The sequence below is a fragment of the Gavia stellata genome, chromosome 26 (assembly GCF_030936135.1).
Source record: "Gavia stellata isolate bGavSte3 chromosome 26, bGavSte3.hap2, whole genome shotgun sequence".
NCBI lineage: Eukaryota > Metazoa > Chordata > Aves > Gaviiformes > Gaviidae > Gavia > Gavia stellata.
The window spans coordinates 7,837,317-7,855,525 of record NC_082619.1 but is presented as its reverse complement, the minus strand read 5'-3'; the positions used below and the strand labels follow the sequence as shown (position 1 = coordinate 7,855,525).

General features: G+C 58.4%; 1 protein-coding gene across 1 annotated transcript; it reads left to right on the top strand.

The window, feature by feature from the left end:
• Positions 1-1,612: 1,612 nt before the first annotated feature.
• ST3GAL4 (ST3 beta-galactoside alpha-2,3-sialyltransferase 4) lies at positions 1,613-17,997 on the top strand. Its single transcript, XM_059829597.1, has 12 exons — positions 1,613-1,641; positions 7,523-7,583; positions 14,317-14,395; positions 14,919-15,000; positions 15,533-15,613; positions 15,720-15,817; positions 16,191-16,251; positions 16,495-16,590; positions 16,683-16,872; positions 17,005-17,148; positions 17,292-17,435; positions 17,889-17,997. The coding sequence occupies exons 3-12, from the start codon at positions 14,359-14,361 to the stop codon at positions 17,973-17,975; spliced, it is 1,020 nt and encodes a 339-aa protein (XP_059685580.1). The 5' UTR covers positions 1,613-1,641; positions 7,523-7,583; positions 14,317-14,358; the 3' UTR covers positions 17,976-17,997.
• Positions 17,998-18,209: the final 212 nt, after the last annotated feature.

Below are 18,209 nucleotides of genomic sequence, written 5' to 3'. Positions count from 1 at the left end.
CGGGAGGTGGACTCATCCCAGGAGATGCCGCCTCCGCCTCCGGTGCTGGCTGTCCTGCAGGCGTGAGGTCTCCTCTTCCTACCTTGGCTCCTAACGACGTGTCTGACCCGTAACGAACTCCTAACGTCATTATAAGCTATAGGATGGGACCAGGACGCTTTGCTGGCCTCTCCCTAACCCCTGCGCTTAATTATCTGCGTCGTTAGAGGGCTGCTTGCTCCTCCAGCTCCGGGCGATGGTTTAATAGCAACCGCTACGGCGAGGCACCGAATCCCGCGCGGACAGCGGCTAAGGGCTCTGCAAATATAAATGTAAGAGGAGGAACTGTCTGTCGACACTAATTTTAAGGGATGTCCACCGCGGAGAGCTTTCAAGGGTGTCTTCCAGAGCTGGGACCGTGATGGTGACCAGAAGAGCATCCTCCCGGTCTCGAGCCCACCCATGGAGTGAAAACTCACCCGTGGAGTGAAAACGTCTGTTTAAGTCCGTTTTAAACTCTGGATCGACCGTATTTACATTCCCAAGTCTGGCTTTTTATAGCTTGTCTCTTCCCCGTCCTTGCAACCAACGTCGGAGGTGGATGCCAGGCTGCGGGAGGTGGGAATGCCAAGGCGAGACCGGGGCTCTCCACGTGCCTTTTTTCGGGGGGTTTCGGCCGGTGGCGATTCTCAGATTGAATCCCACTAATTAAAACTAATTCTTTGGCAGCATCTCTAAATCCCACATACTCTGTTGCTTATTCTCTTGTAGAAGGCGATGGTCCCGTTGCTTTCGTCCTGGGTATTTCAGAGCCGGTTGGGGCTGGGAATCTTGTTCTCAAGAGCTTTTCCTATCGCGCTTTTTTAAAAAAATAATTAACGTAATCTAATTTTTTCCCCCCTTTTGGTTGTTTTCTCGGGGCGTAGCACAATGGCTGCGTAAGGAGTAGGGATGTGGTCCTCCTCCTGCCGCAGAGGTTGGCATCCCGTCTTCACCCGCGTCCCGGTGGGGTCCCTGTCCTGCTCTCCCCATCCCGGGCTGGGGCCGGAGACCCTCGTACGGCGCCGTCGGAGCCGCTTGCACAAGCGGTTTTGATTTTGCAGCGAGGAAAGGAAATGATTTGACACTTTCACGCTGCTCTTTGCAACTTCTCGTTCCCTTTTTCTTTTTTTCGGTGTTTCTTTTTAACCTCCCCTCACCTTCCTCTCGTGCTTGGACACTGGTGGCTTCTCCCTTCTCCAGCCGCCATCCTCATGTGTATTGGGCTTTTTCTAGGAAAATCCTGCGTCTTCTTGGGAAAAGAGGAAAAAAAAGTGCCCTGTTCTTGCTAATCTCTTGCGTTTCCAGCTGCCGACCCCTTGCATGTGACCGGGGTTGGGCTGGAAAGTTTCTTCGGAGGAGGGAGAAAGGGATTTGGCCGGCGGGGAACGGCGAAACCGGAGAAAGAGCCCCCTTCCATCCCGGTTTTGCTTCGGACTGGCGGATGCTCGGAGCGGTTTCGGGCTGGCACGGGCTGCGGCTCCTCTCCAGGATGTGTTTTGCCGTCTGCCGGAGGCCGCCGAGCTGCGGTGCCGGCATCGCCGGCGGACGCTGCTCCCGGTTGGTCCTGCTCCGCCGCGCCGTGGATCGGCGCGGGACGGTGACCGCCAAACCGCCGGGAAGGTGGGTGGGAGCGATGGAGATGGGAAGGATGTGGGCGAGCGCTTGCTTCGGGGCGTTGGGTGTGTGACGGGGCCGAAGCGGCAATTTGGGGGGGGAGCGGGATTTGGTCGGCGCTGGTGGACGGGGCCGGATTCTGCACGTCCCCCGTGGATCCTGCCCTGGGATAAATCGCTCTGGCACAAGGAGAGACGGGGTGCGGGTTTGCCGGCATCGCTTCGGCGGGGTGCTTGGGACTTCTTGAACGCAGAAGCTGCCGTGCAGGTGGTTTATATTAATTACGGGCAAGTTATTTATATAATGTCGGTGCGGATGTTAACCTGCGGTCGGGTATTTTGGGTTTTAAGGTGCGTATTTACGTGCTGGCCGCGCGAAAGGGCGCAGGGGAGCTGGAAGGGGGGCATTGGCAGGTCGCCGTCCGTCTCGGCGTGGCACGTGCTCTAGCAGGGTGTCCAACCCACCCGGGTTTGACCACCCATGGGTGCTGCTGGACCCTGTCCCGTGGGCTCAGGGATGGCTGGAGCGGGCTGGGGGCTTGGACCCCTCCGCCTGAGCTAGGATCCTTCGTCGGCTTCTTTGGTGCCATCCCGAGGGTGCTGGGATGCCCCTGGGTTTCCTGAGCTGCTGTCACTCAAGGACCATTGTGGGATGCAGCCTGTGGCGGCGAGGGATGCTCCGAGGTGGGATACGGCGGTCCCAAGGGATGGATGGGGCAGGGGAGCATCGTAATGCGAAGCAAGGCGATTTTAAACAACGCAGCGCTGGAGGAGGACTCTCCTCCTGACACCACGCCTGTAAAATTATATCAACAAATCTACGGAGGCGTTTCTCCTCTTCTTTGGGGTTTTTTTGGGGTTTTTTTTTTAATTGCAAATCAGAATCAGTCTAAATCACAAAGTTGCGTCCAGGTAGGGCTGAGGGGGGAGCTGCCTTCCCTTCCTTCGGTATTTGCAGGTTTAAAAATATATATGCTGAAGCGTGGTGGGGTTTTTTTTTATTATTTTTATTTAATCCTGGGTCTGTGAAGTAGGCTTTAACCTGAGCTCACGCCGTTGGAATTCCCCGCTGCGCCTGGGAGAGGCTCCTCGCCTCCGATCGCTTCCAGATGCCGTTCCCGCTTCGACTCTTCCCTTCGCAAAATGTCTCCTCCGCCTCGCCGGCAGCCTTGCCCAAGTTTTCCCAGCCGGATTCGGCATCCCCATATCCGGCTGGGCTGAGTCAGCCGAGCCTCAATTATATTTTTTTTAACCAGAGCGTGATGCCGGCGACCAGAGGTTGCAACTTGCCCCGAGTCGGATCCTGCGTCAGGTTTTGAGCTGCTTGCGATATTTCCATCGGGTGGTTTTTTAATTTCCTTTAAAAAAAAGAAAAATAATAATATATATATATGAGCCAGGCTGGAGTTTGGGGCTTGGGGTCCCTGCTGCATCCCCTGCCTACGCTACCGATGGGGCAGAGCTTCCCTGAGCCCCGAAACCAGGGGGAAAACTGAGGCAGGAAAGCGCCGAGCAAGATTTGAGGATGCTTTAACGCCGCAAACCCGCTGCTCTGGGGCTTTGCCGATGCCGGATGCAGGCTGCCAGCTGAGCATCCCCACGGCGGGTAATAAAACCCCCCCGGGCCGGGTATTAAAACCCCATCCCAGCAGCTCTGTGACCGTCGGGCTCGTCCGACCCTGCCCCGGCGTTGCATTCGTGGGGTGGGATTTTATGGCATGAGGCTGAATCCAGACCCGCCTGGGTTGGGAATGGAGGAGAACACCGGGGCGTCGTGGGGAAAAACGGGGTGGAAAATGGGAAATAAGGGGGGAACAATGCAGAGAGAGGGGATGCGAGTGGATTGGGGGGATGCGAGTGGATTGGGGGGATGCGAGTGGATTGGGGGGATACGGGACTGAAGGAGGACCGGGGTGTGGGGATGGCGTCAAAAATTACGGGGAGCGAAGGGCTTTAGGGGTTAAACGTGACACTGCCTTCCCCGAGCGGGGTTAAAGCGGAGAACAAGGCGTCAGGAACCCTGCCAAGGGCTGGGAAGTCCTCGGGCCCATCCCTGTGCCGCTTCAAAACAAAAAAATAGAAGGGGAAAAAAAAAGAAATCATCACAAAGAACCGTCTGTTCGTGCACGTATGCGCTCAACAGGTTTTCCTCCCAGCCCAGGTCCGGGGAGCGAGCTCTGGTATTTGGGGTGGGGGGAGCCGAGGGTGGCCAAAAGCCCGGCGGCTTTCAAAGCACGCTATTTATGCGACAAAAAAAAAGAGGCGGTTTGTCCTCAAAAATATCACCCCGGGCTCTTTTTCCCCCTGCCCTTTTTTATTTCTATCGTGCAGCCCTGCGGTGCAGGGCAGGGAGATGAAGGGCTGGAGGAGCCGGAGGGGTCCTTTTGCAATAAAAATAGGGGTGAACGCAAAGGTTTGGTGCCCCCGCACCGCGTTAGGGTAAGGGCGGGATAAAACCTGCCCCGACGCTACCAAACCCCCGGCAAATTCGCCTTCGGCATCCTTTAGCATCCCTATGGTCCTCCAGCAGCTGCGGCAATGCTGGAGCTTCCCAGGCCCCTTCACTACCCAATGAACGATGTCGCTGCTTAATTCCGACCGCGTTTACAAGTTGCACCGACAGATTATCCGTATTATGCGAACGCATATTTAAATCTTAATTATTTATTAGCCTGGCTCGCCTAAATGCGTGGAGCGTCTGTAAATCGGCGGCTCTAAGCCCGGGGATGCTCTTCTCGCGGAAGCACGGAGTTTTGCCGAGAAATAAACCCAAAATAGGCTTTTTTTTGGTCCGATGGGTGATGCTGAACACCCCAGCCTGGAAACAGCGGCGATTTCTCGTGCTTATTTCTTCCTTTTTATTTTTTTTTTAGGGGGGAGGCTCGTCCTTAAATAGCAGTTGTTTATTTTTAGGTCGGTCGCTGCTTCGGATAATCCAGCTTGGCTGGGCAGCTTTGCTTTTCTTCCCATTCTCAGGGATTTAATAGAAATAGGTTTATTAAATTATTTTATTTTTAATCAAAAACCGTGATAAATTTAACAAATTATTAATTTAATTAAAAAACCAGTTGGGGTGGAGGGTAGTGGTGGCTCTTCTGCGCTCTCCTGCCCGGGAAACATCCGCCGGGATGCTGGGGTGAGGATTAGCAGGGAAACCTCTACGGAAAAATCGCCTCCCACACTGGAATTACACCTTTGGCTCGGCCGAAGGATGGTTGGGAAGCGGACGGATTATCTCCCGCTAAATACCTGCCGAATGAATAAGCTCCCGGTCCCGGGGCGATAGGGATCGGGGTGACGTGAGGGATGTGCCGGGCTTGGAAACACCTCGCTCGTGCCAAGTAGAGATGTTTTCTCCGGAGGAAGAGGAGGAGGATGAGCTCACCTGGATTTTATTCCCCTCCCAGCCTGGCTTTTGCTCTCTCCCCCCTCGGGAGGTCATTTTAACCGAGGGAGACTGGCGCCGGCGATGGAGCGCCGAGGGACGGACGGACGGACGGTTGCCTTGCTTCAGGTCTGGCGGGTGGAAAGAGGAGAAACGCCGTCTCCATCTCCCCCCTCCTCTGTTTTAACAGCCCCCGGGGGGGGGTCTGGTCCTCAATGGGGGGGATGATGGATGGGAGGGATTCGGTGGCTCGTCCCTGCCCCGCACGTGTCCCCTCTTGCCTGTGCAAGTCCCGAAAATGCCCGTGCCCGCCGGGGATGCTCCCGCACTGGGGCTGAGCCCCTCCCCGCACCGATCCTGGCTGGCTTTAATCTTTAATAGGGGAAGGGATGCGACCGTTGGGTTTTTATTTTCTTCCGCCCGCAGCCACGAGCATCCCGGAGCGGGAGCCGTCGGGGAGCGAGCGCAAGGTGCCTTTTGCCCCCCCTCAAAATTGGAAAGCGTTATTTCAATGCAGCCTGGTAGGCAGGAGGGGAAACTGAGGCAGGCGGTGTAGCTGGGAGCCTGGGGAGGAAAAGGAGCAAAATTCAGCTTGTTGAGGGTTTTTTGAGGGCTCTGGGATATGGGACGTTCATTTCCTGCCGGGATCAGCTGCCAGATGACTTGAGCCGCCCGCGGCGAGCGGTGGAGACGGCGGCTCTCGACCTGGCGGACGCCTGACCCGCCGTGGGTTTTTTCCGGACCTTGGGCTGGGAACGGCCGATTGCCTCGGCTGATGGCGGGGGGACCGCTCGGGAGGCTGGAAAACAATCCTGGGGAGACCGGCAGCCATCCGGCTCCCGGCTCTTCCAGTCGAGCTGGAAAGACCAGCTTCGGGCAAGACCACGGATCCTCCACGGCGGGGGCCGACGTGCTTTAAGGGGTCACTGTCTCCTGCTGATCCGGGGTTGCAGCATCCTCCGGGGAGGATGCTGCGGGGAAGGAGGCATCCCCTTGGCCACCCCCAGGCAGCTCTGAGCATCCTCATCATCGTCGATATGGGCAGGGGCTGACGCTGCGCCTTGAAGTACTTTAGCAGGAGCTCCCCGGGGAGAGCTTAACCTTGTTAGCAGCTCCTATAAATCACAGCTCTAAATAAAAAGTCTCCTCGTTGGCAGCGATGTTGGATGCTCCGGCGGATTCAGGGCTGCTGGAAAGACCCTGGTGCAGGAAGGTGGATTATTTGGGGCACTTGCAAAGCGGCCCCAAGTGCATCTGGTTTGGCTGTTGATTGCCTCAAGCCCTCTGCTTTAATTGCTCCCCCCCAGCAAATGGTGGAGGTGGGACGGAGCAGAGCTGCTTTGACTGGAGAGGGAAGACGTGGCACCGGGATGGAGCATCCCTCATCCTCCCAGGGCATCTCGGGAAAGCCTAGTCCCTGGGGAGAAGCACGCTCCGTGGTCTCCTTCCCCATCCCCTGCACGGGGATGTACCCTCTCCGTTAAAATTAACGGGGCGTTAAAAGCAAAGCGTGCCTTGGGGAAGGCTTGCGCCGGCTTGGCGGCCTCCAGCATCTCTCGTCTTCGCTTTTCCGAGATGGAGAGCGGTAAGGAAACCTCCTGCCCTTCAGGGTTTCCCCTCGGAAGCATCTTCTCTGCCTGGGCTTGAGCGCCAGCGGCAGAGAGAGCCTTGCGGGTCCTGTCCGAGCCACCCTTCCCCATCTCCTTCGCCCTTCCTCGCGCAGAACTGGGCTGAGATTGTTCCTCGCGTGGTTTTTTGGGGGAGAGCTGCGGCTCCCGCCGTTCCCCAACCCATCCCGCCGGCGCGGAGGGAAGAGCAAAGCTGATTCCCGGCTGCTCGCTGAGATAGCAACGGGCTCGTTTTCCCCCTTCACCCCACCTTGCTGCTCATTAGCTGGGGTCATTAATTAAGCTGGATGCAGGGCAGGTGTCCCTGCAGAGAGGCTTGGCCTTGAGAGGCAGCGTGGCAGGAGGGTTTCCGTGTGCGTCACCTTCCTTCGGAAAATTTTGGGGGAAGAGATGCGGGATTAAGGAGCACCCTCCTCGCCGGATGGCAGGAATGCTGCGGAGCATCCCAGGACGAGCAAGGCTACATCCCCCTTTCCCTGGGAAAAGGCCATCACCCGCTTCCTAAAAATCCGAGTGAGTCACGGAAGGGGATTTCGGTGGGAAAGGCCAAGAGGTGCTGGGGAAACCTGCGGCGAGGTCTGGGCTCTGAACCGCCGCGCCTCCTCCTTAAAAGCGGCTGGAAGCCTGGCTCTGGGTGCCGCCGGTGCCGGAGGAGGTGGGTGGCTTTGTGGAGTGCGTAGACATCCTCTGCGACACATGATGACGGTTTGCCGGGGGCCCTTCCGTCGGTCCCCTGGGGCTGGTTCCCCGTCGGGGATCGGTAGGGATCCACTGGATCCTCTGAAGGTGGATGGCTGCAAAGCGAAGCGTCCCTCGTGTGCTGCCGCTGTGGGTTACCATGACCCTAAGGATGTTCTCCCTTTTCCCTTTGCCAGGGGAAGAGAGGATGGCCTCGTAGATCCCGCCAAGATCCTGCCTGGACCAAGAGGACGGACCGTAAGTAGCCGCGACGTCCCGCCAGCTTATCGCTGCTGCGATCGGGACCGGCTTCAGCCTCTCCCGCTGCCGGGGATGCTGGAAAAGGTCTCCCCGAGACGAGCATCCTCCTCCCGGCACGGCTGACGGGGTTAACGGAGCGTCGAGGCGATGCTGGGGGTGCAAAGTGATGGAGCGGGTTATTTGCTGGATATTTTCCCCCATGGCCCTTAACGCGGGAGGAGAGAGCGGAGGAGACGCGCGAACGTGCCGGCATAGGGGCAGGGGGGAGTAAATCCATCCGGTTGCTTCACCCCGGAGGTTTCGGCGCTGGAGGACTCGAGCTCAAGGGTGGGGTTACTCTGGAGGTTATGGTGCCCCAAAACCGGGCTGTTTGCCAGCGCAAAACAGGAGGTGGGGAGGAAACGGCGGGGAAACCGCAGGGCTGCCGCGGCCGGTGGGGTTAAGGTGGCTCTTGGAGCCTTGCGAAGGGGACGGCGACTGGGCAGGCGGCTTTTGAGCCCCCCCCAAAAGGGGACCCCCGTAGTCAAAAGCCACTGGGGACGGTAGCTGCCCGCGGGATAACTCAGCTCTGGGGCTTGAGATCTCTTCATTTCCCACTCCCTTTCCCTGGAGGGGGATTGAATCTGGGCGTTGCTTGGGTTTGGGTTGGAGATGGGCTGGAGCGTCTCGATGGTTTCGTTTTTTACCCCCCTGGAACGTTCCCGTCTCCGCTATAAGGGAGCGGATGCTCCCTGCGGATTCTTTCCCTGCCGCTCCCTGGGGAGCAGGCAGCAGGGCAAGGCTGCCTTCGCCCTGCCCGCACCCCAAGATTGCTGCCTCCCCCTTTCCGATGCTTTTTTACGGGGGGTTAGACCGAAGGGCGGGCGCAAAGCCGCGTTACCAAAGCTGCTCTCGCCGTTGCCGCCCGCATCCCTGGGCGGTCCCCGAGGATGGAGATGCCGGCGAGTAAACACGGCAACCGGGTGACGGTGGCGGTAAACGGGGACCGACTGGGGCAGGTAGGAGGAGGGGGTGGCCGGATCGACGCCGGGGGCTCTCAGGGCCTGGCGATGGAACCCCACGGGTGGAAAATCGTCACCGGTGGGTGCCCACCCGCACCTGGTTAGCGTGGGGTTGTCCCCTTGCTTGGCTTGGCTATCCTCCAGGTTATGGCAAGCTGAATCTGGCAAAAAGTGTCTTTGCTTTATTTTTTTAAAAGGAAAAGAGCCATTAAACCTATATAATATCTATTATATAGGTTATATATTATTATATAACCTATAATAATGTAGCCTAACACACCGAGGAGGAGCCTTGTAGCTCTTCCGATGGCACGGGTTTACCCCGGAGGCACGGGATGCTCGGGTGTACCCATGCAGCCGGCGTTTTGGGGCCGTAGGAAGGGATTTGGGTCCCATCCCTGTGGTTTTTCCTGCTGCAAAGTTTAAAAAACTAAATCCAGGAGCAGCCTGGATATATTCTGGGGATGTGCCGCTGTCGAAATACCTGTCCTACCTGAGCTTATTTGCTGTTGCCACCTCTAAAATTGCACCCTCGTCATGGGTAAATGTTTTGTTAAGGCTTACATGCCAATTAAGGATTTTTTTTTTTCCCTGTCATAAATCTTTGGCCGGGTTATTGTATGCCTAGGATACCACAGGCTAAGGAAACAACACTGCCTCTCCTATTAAAAGGCAATTAAGATTCCTTTAAAGTGACTTGCAGGGCTCTTAAAATAGGATCAACGTGGGCATTGGCAGCACGCGCTGGCTCTCTGCGCCCTCGACGGGCGATGTCCAGTGTCAAATGGGATTGACTTTTGCAGTGCCGCGTCCTAATGACCTCCTGCATCCCCTGGCCCGCTGGGCTTGCAGGTCATGCTCTTGCAATTGCTCTGCCCTCCCGTTTTCCGGCTAGTGCAGGCAGCCCTGTCTGCACCCCCAGCATCCCCGGTCCTCGCTCCGGCATCCCCATCCCACCGCAGCATCCCTGGGCCCCCTTCGGCATCCCCATCCCACCGCAGCATCCTTCATCCCCTCCGGCATCCCCATCCCACCGCAACATCCTTCATCCCCTCCGGCATCCCCATCCCACCGCAGCATCCCTGGTCCCCTCCCAGCATCCCCATCCCACTGCAGCATCCCTGGTCCCCCTCCGGCATCCCCATCCCACCGCAGCATCCCTGGTCCCCCCCCAGCATCCCCATCCCACCACAGCATCCCTGGTCCTCGCTCCGGCATCCCCATCCCACCGCAACATCCTTCATCCTCGCTCCGGCATCCCCATCCCACCGCAGCATCCCTGGTCCCCCTCCGGCATCCCCATCCCACCTCAGCATCCCTGGTCCCCCTCCGGCATCCCCATCCCACCGCAGCATCCTTCATCCCCTCCGGCATCCCCATCCCACCGCAGCATCCTTCATCCCCTCCGGCATCCCCATCCCACCGCAGCATCCTTCATCCCCTCCGGCATCCCCATCCCACCGCAGCATCCCTGGTCCTCGCTCTGGCATCCCCATCCCACCGCAACATCCTTCATCCTCGCTCCAGCATCCCCATCCCACCGCAGCATCCCTGGTCCCCCCCCAGCATCCCCATCCCACCGCAGCATCCCTTGGCAGGGGGATCAGATCCAGACCCCGCTGCTTTTGGGCTTGCGACGGTGGTTGTTTCCAATCCCACGAGGTTTTTCTCCCTGCTGTGGGTCTCTGTTTCATTCCCAGCTTGGAAAAAAAAAATCCCTGAGCACCTGGAGCTCGCAGCAGCCGGGGCCAGGAAGCTTCGGGATGCCAGGCTGAGGATTTGGGTACCTTTGATGCTCTGCCAAGCCCAGACAGTGCCTGGAGTTGGCCGGATCCTGTCCCCGGAGGATCGCCCCCGGCCGCCTCCCAGGTTGCGTTCAGGCTCCGGCACGCGATGGTTTTGCCGAGGCAGGATGCGACTGAGCCGGCGCAGGGGGTAAGCCGGCATCTGCCAGGCTCCTCCGGCAATCCCAGCCCTACCGCATGGAGAAAACCCGTGGGATGGGGGCTTGGAAGATCCTGGGGCTGTAAACTGCTTCCGTGGGGGTCGATCCCGGTTGTTGTCCTCAAAATGGAGCGCAGGATCCATCCCTGTGTCCCGTGTGCCTTGAAGGCTTGGGAGAGATGGTCTGGCTGCGGCTGAAGGGGTCTGTGCTGTCCTGGCAGTCTGTCCGTCTCCCTTCAGTTCCCGCTGCCAGGCGTGAATCCCTAGGGATTGCCGGTGCATCCCTTCCTCGGGTAGGATCCCTTCAAATCCAGCTTGGATTTGAATAAAATAAATGCATGGTGTTTTGGGGGGTGAACCCTTGGAGATGCTCATTCTCTGATGAGCATCCTCTTCGCCCAGGGAAGCTGGACCGGGCAGCTCCATGCCCCTGGGATGGGATGGGATGGGATGGGATGGGATGGGATGGGATGGTGGGATCACAGTCCTCGCTTCGTGTCACGCTTCATTTTCCCAATCGGGGGGTTACCATGGAAACATAAAAGTACCAAGAGCTTTTGCTGCGTGGCCTGCGGATTCATGGATGCTTTGCCGGGATGGCAGCGGGTGGCTGGGATGGGATGGGGGGATTTATAATCACCCCCCACCTTCGTGCTTGCTCGAACGCTATTTCTTTTTTTCTTCTTTTCTTCTTTTTTGCCCGGATTTGGGCTGGGAGCAGCTCAGCCAGTCCCCGCTGCTGCTTTGTGGATTGACATGACTTAAATCCGGAGACGCCGGAGCCGTTGAGGCCACGGGGGAGATGGGGATGGATGGAGCTACAGGGATGGGCTCCTCTGAGGTCAGCCAGGCAGCAGGAGGGTCGGTCCCGCTGGTTGCTGCCGGCATCTCCCAGGGGCTTTCCCGGGACATGGGTGAAACTGGAGGACGAAACCCTGCTCCGGAGACGGGGAGCTTCGCAGCATCCCGGGGACGGGGCTTTCCCGTAATGCCAACCTGGGGAAGGGGAGACCTGGCTGCGAAGCTGGGGCGGCGGCGGCGCTTCCAAGTCATTTTTGCGGCGATAATATTCAGCCCGGGGCTGCTTTGGAGGTGGGTTGCTCAGACATCAAAGAGAGGGGCTTTTTTCGGTTGTTTCTTCCAAGCGTGGGGAGCCGAATCCACCCGGGGACTTTCCCCCCAGCTCCGGGGCTTGGCGGGGGAAGCGATGCCCTGATCCGAATCCGCGGGAGCGATGGTCGGGAGCGGTGGTCGAGGTGCGTCTGCCTCCCTCCCGGCCGGGAAAGCGGCGAGCGCCGAATCTCGCCCCGCCGGGGATGCCGTGGCGCGGGATGCTGCGCTGGGGTACCGGGGGATGCTGTGGGGTACCGGGGGATGCTGTGGGGTACCGGGGGACGCCGCGCGATCTGAGGATGCTGCAGGACCAGGGATGCCGTGGGGACCGGCAGGACCCTTTAGCATCGCTCCCTCCACCAGCTCCGCGTCCCCGGGACAGAGGGAGCCGGCTCAGGGCGCTCGGATCATCCCGTTTTAAGGAATCGCTCTGGTTTGGGCTGCGGATCCGGTAGCACAAGGCTGAGGGGAGTTTGAATTCATTCCAAAAGCACCTCCGCCTTGGCCTGGGTGTGGGGGCAGCCTGGGTGTGCTCTGTTTCGCTCCAACATTCCCTAAACGCTTCACTAAACAGCGTTCATTTTCCCCGCGGATTATTAACTGTGTTTATCTTAGATAAGTTTTGCATCAGGGTGCGTACAAGCCTGGGAAAAGATCATAAAGCCTTCAAAAACAAAAAAAATATTTAAAAAAAAGCTGGTATGTAAAAGCAAACACGGAGGGTGAGGGTGGATTTTTCCCAGTGTCTTAAGCCGGCGGGGGAATTTGGTGCTAAATTCAGGTCCCAACGCCCGACAGCACCCCAGCCCGGGGTGAATGGGGGTGCTCAGGCCCCCAAGGAGCATCCCCAGCCTCCGGCTGCGGCGGCAGATTTCCCCTCGGGGACTTTTGTGGCCAGTTTTGCTGGGGAAAAAAAAAAAAAAACCCAAGAAGACACAAACTGCTTTTTATTTTCCCCTAATTTTATTTTTTTCAAGCAAATGTAATGTATAAAGGGGCGCGACCCCCCTCCAGCTCCTCGTCCCAGCTTGCTCCCAGCCTTGAAGATGCGACCGTGGGTTTAATTTTCCCTTTCCTTCCCAAGCCGGGAGGGACTCGTAGAGCCAGAAATTCCGATGCAGGATGTAGAGCCAGGATGTAAATGGAGGGACGGGGACGGGGACTTTCGCTTCCCCTTCCCGGGGTCCCCAGGCGATGGCGGGGCTGAGCCCGGGCACGATTCACCGGGAAGGGGGTTGATATCCGTGTTTTACGGAGGAGAAGTGGTTCAGGGGGAGACAAGGGCTTTCCCAGGGTACCCCGTCCCCGTCCCTGTCCCCGTCCCTCTGCTTTGCTGTCAACCGACCACAGTTTTCTTTGCTTTGTACCCCGTCCCGTTGCTGGCAGCGCGGTTTCATTGTCCTTAATTCCCTTTTAATTACCCTTCCTGCCCTTTTTTAATTAATTACCCTTCCTGCCCTTTTAATTTTCGGAGCCGGTGATGAGGAAGGGCAGAGCCTGCCTCTCGTGGGACCATCCCTGGTCCCGTTTCTCCTCTTTCTTGATATCTTTTGCCCCAAAAGCCGCTGCTCTTGACTCATTCCTGACTGGGCGAGGATGTGGCCCCATGGGGTGCCGGGTTCACTAACGCCGCATCGCCAGGCAGGGTGGGGTGCTGAGATGGGTGCTCTCCCCACCAATAAGGTGACTAATCCCTCCAGGCCAGGATTTCCATCGCCCAGCCCGGGCGTGCACCTTTCCTCTTGGCTGGGCATTTAACACCTCCTCTCCTTCTCCGAGACGTGGCGGGAGCGGGGAGCAGCTTGGTTATGGGGTAGCAAAGCCAAGCCCAACTCTGAGCCAGGCTTAGAGGTAGGATTCATCCTCGGGGAGCGGTTTATCGGGGAGCAAAGTCTCCCGCCTCCCCAAAACTTCTCCCAGCTGGTAAGTTAATTTTCTATCCTTGCCGTGTCGCGACAGGATGGGGTTGAGCTGCTCCCGGGGTGGCTCCGACCAGCGCTCTTTGCTGCCTTATTCCAGGAGCGAGAGGTTTCGGAGGAAGAAAAAAGTCGCCCCGCTTCCCCATCCGGCGTTTGCGCGTGCGTTAAGCTTGCGGCATCCCCCTTTCCCCGGGCTGGGATGGTTGAATCGAAGGCGTTGGAGGTTCCCCAAGTACGTGATGCTCTTTGCTTTGATCCCGCTCGGCTGCTCCTGTCCTTTCTGCCTGGCTCGGTGGCGGTGGCGGCACGTTTGGCTTCATACCTGCGGTAGTTGGTGCCAGTCAGATGCTTGAGCCGGGGTTGGGCTTAAAATTCTCCCCTCAAGTCATCGCCACAGGCATCGATTTGGGCGCTTCGGGGTTTTGCAGTTGAAACCCTGCCAGGGGCTCGTTTTTCCTCTTTTTTTTTTTTTGCCTTCGGAATTTCGGTGTTTAACCAGTATGGCTGAGGCTCCTTGGGAGCGGCGGCCGCTTGCGTGGCTTTTATACACTGCATAAATCAAACCTTTGGTGGCTGCGGGGCAGAGAGATATGAATTTAAAAGGAAATAAATCCCTTAGGGAATCCTCACGCCCGCTTGTCCAGAAGTGCGGATGGGGCAAGCGCGGGATGATGCTTCTCGGACGGGTTTTTTGGCGATGGCTCCGATGGGTTTTGACCTCATCCGATGCCTTTCCCTCTTTTCCGACTCCAGGTGACCGGCGGCAGCCGCGATGAGAGCTCCGGCCCTCGCCTGATGCCTCTCCTGCTGATAAAAATGATCAACAAGTCTCGTGAGTCCGGAGGGGGTCCCGACTGCTTCTTTCCAAGCAGGGATGGGAGTCGTGGGGGATTTAATTTTAGAAATTTGGCTTTGGGGGTAGGACGCAGCTTTGCTGCGGCTCCAGCCGGGCGATGCGGTGTCAGAGCATCACGGGTGAAGTCGTGGTGGGGAAGGGTGATTTTGGGGTCCTCGATTCTCCGGGCTCGGGCACCCGGTAGCCCTCGGGCTTTGCGGTAGAAAAACGGGGTGGAGGCACCAGGAAAGAGGGACGCGTTTGTGAAGCCTTTGACGCAGGGCGGGCAGGAGGAAATGGCACGGCGGTTTTTGGACCTGGGACAAAACCAACCCAGCTCCTCTCGGGGGGACCGTGCCAGCTGCTCCCTGGGGAGAAGGCTTTGCCGGGGATGACTCCGCAATCCTGGATCTACCAGGACATGCCTGGGGGGGCTGCAGGTCCCCGGCATCCCATTATCCAAACCCTGGGTACATGCTTGACGGTGTTTTTCTTTTCCCCCTGCTCTCCGAGCGCGCAGGAGGGAAGATACTCGGGGTGCTGGCGCTGTTTCTGGTGATGGTTTGGTACTCGATCTACCGGGAAGACAGGTACATACAGCTGTGAGTGGCTTTTATTAAAGTTTAAAGGACCTCCTGCCCTTTCCTTCGCTCTCGGGAGGCGGCATCCTCCCACCCGTCCCACGCAGGGATGCCGGAGCATCGTCTCGCTGGATCCGGGGGGGACCGGGGAGGTGGCAGCATCCTCAGCTGGTGCTGGAGGAAGGGGGACACGATGCAAGGTCCCCCCTTAGCGCGTGTCAGTAGTCGGGCTTTGGGGGGTTTTTCGGCAAACGCCGGTGTTTTTCCGAGCCTGGGAGAAAGGGAAAACCTCGCTCTCTTCCCCATCGCAGCGCTGCTGATGGAGATGGTGAAAGCGGAGAGCATGAGGTCTATGAGCAGGGCGAGAGAGACCTCTTCCGATGCAAGGCTGCAAGCCCAGCAATTAAATACCCAAAGCAGAGCTGACCTTAAATCTGGCCGGGAACATCCCCGGCGCTGCCGGCACGGCTTGAATCCCACCGGAGTGGGGGATACAGAGGAGCAGGCATTATTTCTTTCTTTCTTTCTTTATTTTTAACCTTTTCCCTTACAGCTTTTATTTCCCCGTGCAAGAAAACAAGACGACGTGTCCCCTCGGGGAGGTGGAAAAGAAAGCGGCGCAGCTCATCGGGAAGTGAGTATCGGCGTTGGGAGGAAGGAGGGGGGGAATGCAGAGCCAGGACCCCCCCCCCAGTGCCATCCCCCCATCCCCATCTCACCGGCCCTTTGCTCCTCGGCAGCTACACGAGGGACCACCCGCTCTTCTTGCAGCTGAAGGACTATTTTTGGGTGAAGACGCCGTCGCTCTACGAGCTGCCCTACGGCACGAAAGGAAGCGGTAAGCCTCGGCAGCGCTCGCCGTGGGTTTCTGTCTGTCCATCTGTATGTCCTTCTTAAAAAATATCAACCTGCAGATGTTTTTTTTTTTTGGGGGGGGGCCTGTTTTCTTTTTTCCTTCTGCCTAGCCAGTTGTTTCCTTGATTTTTAGACTTTGCGGCACGCATCTACTTGCCCTGGGTGCACGTGGTCCCTTATAAAAGGGTTTAGGGTGGACCAGGCTTTACTAAGCCCCAGCCGAGGATTATCTGCCCGGATCTGGGAGGCGCTGGGATTAATGGCAGGAGGAGTTCTGGCAGGGATGGGGCAGCACCCAGGGCGTTGTGATGGGCAGGAGCTGCCTTCCTCACCTTCTCCTCGCCCTCGCTTTGCAGAAGATGTCCTCCTGCGCTTGCTGTCGATCACCCACTACTCGCTGCCTGAGAGTATCCAGAGGTAACGTCGGGGTGGGTTTTGGGGCTTTTCTGTCTTTCTCTTCATCGTTGCTGTCTCGGGAGGGGGAAATTTGCACGTTGTGGGCCCGAGATTTGGCAAAATGAACTTCTGCAACTTGGGAATGGTGGGTGGAACATGGGAAGCTTTGTAGACCGGACAACGCAGGGTTAAAACCCCCCTTGGGGGTTAAAACCACCTCGGTTTTCGAGCAGGTCTGGTTGAGACGGGGCTTTTCTCTCGCAGCCTGAAGTGCCGGAGGTGTGCGGTGGTGGGCAACGGCCACCGGCTCCGCAACAGCTCCATGGGGGAGACCATCAACACGTATGATGTTGTGATCAGGTACAGCCCTGGGTCCGTCCCACAGACCCCCTCCCCAGTGCCTCCTGCAGATGGGGTGACACCTGTGATGTCCCCATGTCCCCCCCACCAAGGTTGAACAACGCCCCGGTCCATGGTTATGAGCAGGACGTGGGCTCCAAGACCACCATGCGCCTCTTCTACCCCGAGTCAGCCCACTTCAACCCCAGGACGGAGAACAACCCTGACACGTTGCTGGTACTGGTGCCCTTCAAGCCCATGGACTTCCAGTGGATGGAGGCCATCCTCAACGACAAGAAGAGGGTAAGCGTGGCGGGGAACTGGGTCCGACCCCTCTCTGACTGCTCCGGGGTTCAACCCTACCCTCGTGCCACCCCATCCTGGGGACCTGCCTCTCTTATTGGGACACCACTGGACGTCTCCATCCTCTTGTAGGTGCGGAAAGGGTTTTGGAAACAGCCCCCGTTGATCTGGGACGCCAACCCCGAGCGAGTGCGCATCCTCAACCCTTACTACATGGAAGTAACTGCTGCTAAACTGCTCAACCTCCCCATGAAGCAACCACGGAAGGTCAAACAGGTAAGGGGTGGGGATGGCCGGGCACCCTGCACCCCCCGTGAGGGGTGATGTCCTCCCTGCTGGTCCCCCCTCCACCCGTCCCCGTGCAGTTCGTTGAAGGCCACGGCTCTACACGCAGCTTCTCCTCCACTCTCTCCCTCTAGAAGCCCACCACGGGGTTGTTGGCCATCACCTTGGCGCTGCACTTCTGCGACCTGGTGCACATCGCCGGCTTTGGCTACCCCGATTCGGCCAACAAGAAGCAGACCATTCACTACTACGAGCAGATCACGCTCAAGTCCATGGCGGTAAGGATCTGCCCCCCCTTTTTGGCCACGTTATCCCCATTTTCCCGCCCCGGGATGGGAGATGACAGCCCAGGAGAGCAGCGCCCTGCCCCGTGCGGTGATGCTGGGCGGCGCGGGAGGCTCTCCCCATGGGCAACCCCTTGCTCCCCTTCCACGATGGGCGTTGAGGTCCACCTTTGGATGGTCATCGTCCAACTTCTCCCTGTAGCCCAACGTCTTTGTAGTCATGCTGGAGAGGTGGAGCTGGTTTATGCGTGAGCAGAAGGGCTCATGGCGGGGGGGGGCTTGGGCAGAGTCATGTCCCTCCTTTTGGGGGCCTCCTCGCTTCAGGTGAAGGTGTAGGGTCAACTCAACGCTGGTGGGGTGGACAAGGTGGCGTTCTGGGTGGGGGCAGAAGGAAAATGCGTGGTGTTCCCCCCGCTCTGGTGTCACCCCCTCCTCCCCGTCCCGCAGGCGTCGGAGCACAACGTCTCGCACGAGGCGGTGGCCATCAAGCGGATGCTGGAGCTGGGTCTCGTCAAGAACCTCACCTACTTCTGAGGGCACCGGGGCTGCGCAGGGACGGCGTCCCCCGTCCCCCCCGCGTGGAGGGGGACACACCACGCCAGTACGCCCGGAGCCGGGCGAGGGCAGAGCATCCTCGTCACCGCCGCCACCCCACCCCGGGACTCTTGGAGCGAGCGGGGCTGGGGGGGGAGGGGGCCGCGCTGGACCGCGGGTCCCCCGATGTGTGGGGCGGCTCTCGGGGGGGTGCAGGGAGCCCCGTGGGGCCAT

Coding starts and splice junctions, on each gene's coding strand:
- ST3GAL4 (XM_059829597.1), top strand. CDS start 14,359: ATGCCTCTCCTGCTGATAAAAATGATCAACAAGTCTC. Junction 14,396..14,918: donor AAAAATGATCAACAAGTCTC/GTGAGTCCGGAG, acceptor CCGAGCGCGCAG/GAGGGAAGATACTCGGGGTG. Junction 17,436..17,888: donor TCACGCTCAAGTCCATGGCG/GTAAGGATCTGC, acceptor CCCGTCCCGCAG/GCGTCGGAGCACAACGTCTC.